Source organism: Carlito syrichta, unplaced genomic scaffold, assembly GCF_000164805.1.
Source record: "Carlito syrichta isolate Samal-C Ts95f unplaced genomic scaffold, Tarsius_syrichta-2.0.1 Scaffold304000, whole genome shotgun sequence".
NCBI classification, from domain to species: domain Eukaryota; kingdom Metazoa; phylum Chordata; class Mammalia; order Primates; family Tarsiidae; genus Carlito; species Carlito syrichta.
In genome coordinates this window covers 617,011-623,323 of record NW_007248096.1, presented here as the reverse complement: position 1 = coordinate 623,323, position 6,313 = coordinate 617,011, and the positions used below count along the sequence as shown (strand labels likewise).

The following is a 6,313-nucleotide window of genomic DNA, read 5'->3' as shown; positions in this document are numbered from 1 at the left end:
CCGCGCCCCCTTCCGCCTCGGGGCCCCACCCAGCCCCTCACCTTGCGAGGCACGGTCATGATGATGGGTTCACACTTTCTTTCGTGCAACTTGTAGAACCTACAAGGGAGCCAGAGTTCAGCACCCCCGCAGCCTCCCGCGTCCTCACTTTCTCCCGTCTGGGACCGAGGGGTTGGAGCCAACACTCGCTGAGCGCCGGCGATGCGCACGGCACGTTGGGCATATTCATGATCTCTTCTGTGGCAAAACACCGCCGATGGAGTGTTTTACAGATGCGAAAACAACTTCAGAGAATGTCAGGCTAATAAGCGGAGGGGCTGGCACCAAGACATGCCTGTTTGATACCCCCACCCCGATTTCCCAAAGCACTGCCCTACTGGGGAAGACCCTGCGGCGAAGACCCGACAGGAGTGCGGGACAGTGGCAGGCGTTCGGGAGGGGCCAAGGCTGCTGACCGGGCGATCTCACACTTGCTGACTTCCAGCCCCCGCTTGGGCATGAAACCCATGCCCCGCTGCGGCTCTTTGCTGCTGAACGTATTCAGGTAGTGCACGAAGGGTGGCTCGTCCGTAATCTCAAAGTACCGAATGCTGCTGTCGCCCTGCAAGACCAGCCGGTTCAGAGGCACGCCCTGGCAGGGCCCTCCACATCTCCAGCCAGCCAGCCCCCGCTCTTCCTGCCCGACCGCGAGCACCTTGCCACACAAGTAGACGATGCTGGAGTCGGGATCGTAGAAGGGCAGAAGGACCCCGTTGCTTGTGTCCATCTCCTGCAGTGCCACTGGCTCCTCGAAGTTGTTCTGCCCGAGCACAGGAGGCGTGACCAGCTCTGCCTCGCCCTCCCGTGCTGCTTCGGGACCCCCAAAAGCCCCTTTACGGCTCCTGCGCGCCCCAAACCTCTAGTGACCCAAACGGCAGGCCCCTCCCCTGGGCATATACCCCCTGCGCCGCCGCATGCAGTCACAGCAAACCACCCCCAAGGACTCGGCATCACCAGGTGGGGGCGCCAGCGCAGGCTCCTTCAGGCGACGCGGCAAAACTGGGCAGGGGGGCGGATGTGAGGATGGCAGCGCTGCAGAGGTGGCAGCAGCCTTGAATCCTGTCCAGGAGGGCTTCCCCTACGGGTGGGGGGCGCCTGGCCCCTCTCCCGTGATGCCAGTCCCCGGGGCACACACCCCAAGCCTCCAGCTGCGTTACCGGGTCCCACAGGCCCAGCTCTCGCTGGCTCATGCGGGTGAAGCCCGTGGTGAAGATATGACCCTGGCGCGTGAAGATGGCCCGCATGGGCCTCATCCCCTCGTGGGCCGCAAACCTCTCCTGGGGGGAGGGGAGACAGGGAGGGGCATCACCCAGCTGCCTGCCCTGGGGAGCACGGAGGGCTGAGCAACCAGCTTGCCGACTTGGGAGGGGGGGGGGGGACGGGGCAGGGCAGAGACAAAGGAGACCTAAGAACTCAGCTTCTTGGGGGGGCTAGGGCGGACCTCCGGGCTGGGGAGCCTATGGGCCCGGAGAGAGCAGGAGGCTCTCAGCAGATCCCAAACCCTTAAGCGCGCTCAAAGGTTGATTCCCCCAGCAGGGAGTGTCTGCTGGCTCCCTGGATTCACAGCGAGGCTCTTCCCGAACGGGAGCTCCCCGCTCCGCTCGGACCTTTGGAGGGTCAGCCACGGCCCGCGAGGGCGCTCCTGGCTGAGCCAGCGAAGGAGCGAGCGAGCGCGCCCGGCGCGGCCTGGCCTACCGGGTCCCAGAGCGCGAGTTGCCGCTCACTCATCCTGCTGAAGCCGGTGCTGAGCAGCTTCCCGTCTGCGGTGAAGACAGCCCGCAGCGGGCGGGCGCCCTCGTGAGGCCGGGCTCGCTCCTGCTCGCGGGGGTTAGTGGGTTAGAGCGCCCGCGCCTGCCCGGCCGCGCTCGACGCGCCTGCCCCGCGCCGACGTGCACGCGCCTCGCGCCCTCCCGCACCCTGCTAGATCCAGGCGGTGAGGCGAGGGCCGCCGCCCTCCCAGGGAACCCGGCTGGGATAAGCAATGCGCGAGGCTCGCCCAGTCCCCCGCCCAGCGGGCCAACAAGGGCGAGAAGGGGCCAGCCCGCGAGCCAATGGCAGGCCCCAGACCCTGGAAGGTGGCGCTGGGTGCCGGCTGAGAGGAGAGGGGTCCGGGAGCAGGTTTCATGCAGGTTCTGGTGGGAGAATGGAGTTTCCAGCTTCTCCCTTCCTCAATCCCAAAGCGAGGAGCCCTCCTCTGAGCTTCTGAGATGCAAGGGGGGGGGGGGGCGGAGGAGGGAGCAGGAATGGGGCAGAGAATTGCAGGCTGGGGCTTAGGGCGATGAGCTGTGGTTGCAGAGACCGGGGAGGGGGACTAATCTCTAGTAAGTATGGGACTGGTGAAAGCTAGGACCAGGGGCTCGGACGATGGTGGGTACAGGGTGCTGACAGCTGGTCACTGGGCAGGGCCTGCTGGGAAGTAGCTAGGCCAGGCACTCACCGCCACCACTTGGCTTTTTCGGGGGTCAATGATGCGCAAGGTCTTGTCCTTGCAGGTGGTGGCGAGCAGGCTACCATTGCTGTTCCAGCACACGCTATGGATGACGTCGGGGTGCACATCGTCCAGGCTCAGCAGCACCTCCCCGGTGCCCACGTTCCAGATGATGATCACATTGTCACCACCTGCCCAGAGCAGCCAGGCACAGTCATCTAGGCCCTGGCTTTGCCACTCCCCATCTACGGGGGACCCCTCCCCTGACCCCCTGACCTGCACTGAGCAGGACGTTCCTGGCAGTAGGGTGCCAGGAGAGAATGCCCACACGCTTAGAGTGACCCTCAAGTGTGATGACAGGCTCTGTAATGTTGCGCACGGGGGTATAGTCTGGAATCTGCCACACCTGGGGAGGAGGAAAAGGCATAGGGTGGGTGTGATGAGCAGCCAGCCCAGTTCCTCTGTTTCTTCCCTACCCCCACACTCTCTTTCTTGAGGTAAGGGTCAAATACAGAGCAAGTCATGGTCATGCGTGCCTAGGGCAGAAGCAGCTGGGAGCCAGGAGGGGGCACTGCCAGCTCTCCAGAGACCTCCCCATTCACCCCAGCAGGGAGACTTCAGAGCACAGCCCGCAGCTCTTCAGGCACCAAGTTGGCTATGACTATAATTAGTCCTAAGCAGTGCATTCTGGGAGGGGGTGGGCATGCAGCTAAAAATAGCCTGGGAGCTGGACAGGGCAGGGCCCTGGGACCCAGCACCTCCCTTACCACCTTCCCCAGCACAGGTGAGGCAGCCTTCCCTTGTCCCCGACCCAACTGTCCAGCAGTATCCACCTGGCTCCTACCATGATGGTGGTGTCGTCTGAGGCACTGGCGATAACATTGTCATTGTGTGGGCACCAATCGATATCCAGTACAGGTGCAGTGTGCCCAGTGACCAGAGGGTAGTTCTTATCCACTCGCCCTGTCTGGAGGGGTTGGAGAGGGAAATGTGGGGCTACTCTCCTGGGGGTAGACAGATCTGTTGACATCTCATTTCTCTATCATCTATTTTCTCTTGGCAGGCCCCCCTTTGCACCTCTGACCCCTCCAGTCCACTTCCTGCTCTTTGCTGAAGACAGAGTTTAAATCATTTAATGTCAGGGGACCTGATACAGAAGCAAGACAACTTAACCAAGGACACACACAAGATGGTAGAGCCAAGACTTGCACTTTCAGCCTAGTGCTCTTCCAGATACTTGGAGGAGGCTGTTTTCGAGCCATTTCCCCAACTGGAATGCCTATGGGAAGCCTCTGGTAGAAGAGGTCAGGATGAGGCCAGTGCAGTGCCCAGCAGCCCTTTCCTACTCCCGTGGCAGATCTCTCCCCTGTGAACCACCTTCGTCTTGGAACCACAGGCAGCAGGAAATACTGGGGCCTACTTTCCCCAAACTGGAGCTGGGAGCCCACCTATTTTGGTCTTCATGGGCTACTTGTGGGGGCTCTGAGGCCTCTGCAGGGGCTGGCGTTGGTCCAGACCAGGTGGTAGGGGAGAGGGGTGGCCAGGAGGTACTGACATGGCAGTCATACTGGAAGAGGCAGCGGCTCCAGCTGAAATTTGAGCCCTGGGGATGGTGTCCTTGGATGGTGTCTGCGTTGTCTGGGGTGAGTCACCGGCTATTGTCAGGCCTCTTCCTGACCCTGCCACTTGTGGGGCCTCCCCTGACAAAGTGTAGGAGCCAGAATCCAGGTCAAGGTCATGGCTTGGGGTGGTCATCCTGGGGATGGAGATGGCCAAGGGGTTTGGGGTTACTCAGCAAAAGTGATAGTCATTGCCTGGCCTCCATCCCAAGGGTAGGAAGGGCTCTCGCCTGATGTATCATGTCTCCCTTCCCTTCATTCTCATGCTACCTCACTGCAAGAACCAGAGTGGGGAGGTAGCCAGGGACTCCTTGGACAGAGCCTGGCCCTGTCCTCAAGGTGCTGCTCTGGAATGTGACCTAATCAAATGGTTGTCCTGGGCTAGGGAGAAGGATCTCCATGCCCAGAACATGAGGGGTACAGCCTTAGGAAAGACGGCGACACATCCCAGCTATCTCCATCACCTGACTCCCCTCCCAGTCTCTGCTGGGAACAGGGTGGTACATGAGAGGTGGACGGGCTAGGGGGTGAGTGTAGGCCACCATGATGCTGCCGCTCACGGGGGATTGAGGGAGCCTCTCCACCAGTCCCTGAGGGCTTGGGGAACAAGGAGCAGCCAACCCACATAGACTGCTCTCTTGACTGAGGACTGGAAGTAGGTAAGAACACAGGCTGCAGCCAGGAGTTCCCCAGGGTCCCAGCCAGCATCTTCCCACTTGCCTCCTTCCCCTCATCCCTCACCTTGGCCAGAGGCAGGACGATGAAGGCGCCTCCACCTCCAGCCTCCACGATAACGGCCAGGAATTTGGGGTTGACGGCACAGAAGGAGCTGTCCCATGTGACCTTGGACACACGGATGTCCTCGTAGGCCTGGTCAGCCTTTGCTGCCTGCCCAAACACATGGCGGAACTTGCTTTGCCGAACCACGCGTCTGCTCATAGCGGGGGACAGAGATGGAGACCCAGAAATGCCTTTGGTCCTTGCCCCTGTGAACTGTGGGAAGGAGTGGAGGGGGGCGGCAGGTGAGACGTGTTATCTGGCCAGGAGTCAGGTATAAATCCATACAGAGTCTGGTCCTAGAAGCAGAGAGCTTTCCTCGGGGTGATCAAAGTACGAGAATGTTCTTTGCTACTGTAAAATGCTGTTCAATGTGAAGGGCTAGGATTTGGGGTCCAACTTCTCTATCAGAGACCCAGGCTGGGGGGAAAGTGGAGCCTAATGGGCTAAAAGCTTCCTGGAGGTTGGAATGTTTTTGGAATGAGATTCAATGCCAGGCTGCCTCCTGCTGCCAGCCTTGATAAGCATCTCTTCTGGGAAGTGGTTGTATCTCCCAGAGGCACCCTGTCCAGAATCAGAGGTCTTGCCTATTGGATCTTGGCTTAAGGCTAATTATGGGGCTAGGACTATAGCCCCCAAGATCCTGAACTCGCTTCTCTGGCATAGTCCAGGTCTTTTTCTAAAAATTTGTCAAGGAAGAAGTTCCTCCTGTCAGCCCACCTGAGTCCTTCTTGCTACTGTTTTCATCGATTTCCTCCCATGCTGTTGGCAGGGGCATAGTGTAAGGTGGATTTCTCCTTCTTTTGGAGAAGCACTGGCTTCTCCAAGAGGCCCTAACCATGGTCTTCTGGCTTTTTGGCTGCTATACTTTGATCCAGCTTCTCCTCTGGGCCCCCTGCCTGGACTGGGCCTGTCTAGTAAACTCTCCTGGGGCTAGATTTACTGGGGTGGGGAGGGTGACGTGCCTCTCCTCCAGCTAGGGCCTTGGCTATGCTACTCTCTTCCCTAGGGGACACACCGAGCTCTCCCAAAGCCCCAGCCGCTGGCTCCTGACCCACTCCAGCCCCGAGCATCCATGTGCCCTCCCAGCCGCTTCTGCGCCTCCAGGCCTGAGGCACGGCCTCCGGGCACTCTCCTCCGGCCTCCTGCCCCGGCACTGCGTTCTTGCGAGACAAGGTGTCTGTGCCCTGCGGGCGCGCGGGCCGCTAGCCGGCCAAATATAGACACCAAGTCCGCCCCGCCCGAAGCCGAATTTGGCGGCTGGGGGGAGGGGGGGAGACCTCTGCCCCCTCAGGGACCCCGCCCGCTCCGCTGGCTGTGGTGGCGGCCGGGGGTGGGGGTGGTGAGTACCTGGTCCCGAGCGGACGCGGGGGCACTCGCGCGGCGACTCCTCTGCAGAGGGGGCCGGAGTGCGCTGGGGGCCGAGGAAGGCGTCGGGGCGCCGGAACCG

General features: G+C 61.0%; 1 protein-coding gene across 1 annotated transcript in view; it reads right to left on the bottom strand.

The window, feature by feature from the left end:
- CORO6 (coronin 6) overlaps positions 1-6,306 on the bottom strand; it is a 6,621-nt gene extending 315 nt beyond the window's left edge. Inside the window, 10 exon segments of the mRNA XM_021713042.1 lie at positions 1-26; positions 28-99; positions 456-601; positions 695-799; positions 1,197-1,316; positions 2,477-2,658; positions 2,744-2,873; positions 3,312-3,434; positions 4,828-5,079; positions 6,214-6,306. The exon segment at positions 1-26 is cut by the window's left edge and continues 104 nt beyond it. Of these exon segments, the coding sequence (XP_021568717.1) occupies positions 1-26; positions 28-99; positions 456-601; positions 695-799; positions 1,197-1,316; positions 2,477-2,658; positions 2,744-2,873; positions 3,312-3,434; positions 4,828-5,025 (1,102 nt within the window). The 5' untranslated portion in view covers positions 5,026-5,079; positions 6,214-6,306.
- Positions 6,307-6,313: the final 7 nt, after the last annotated feature.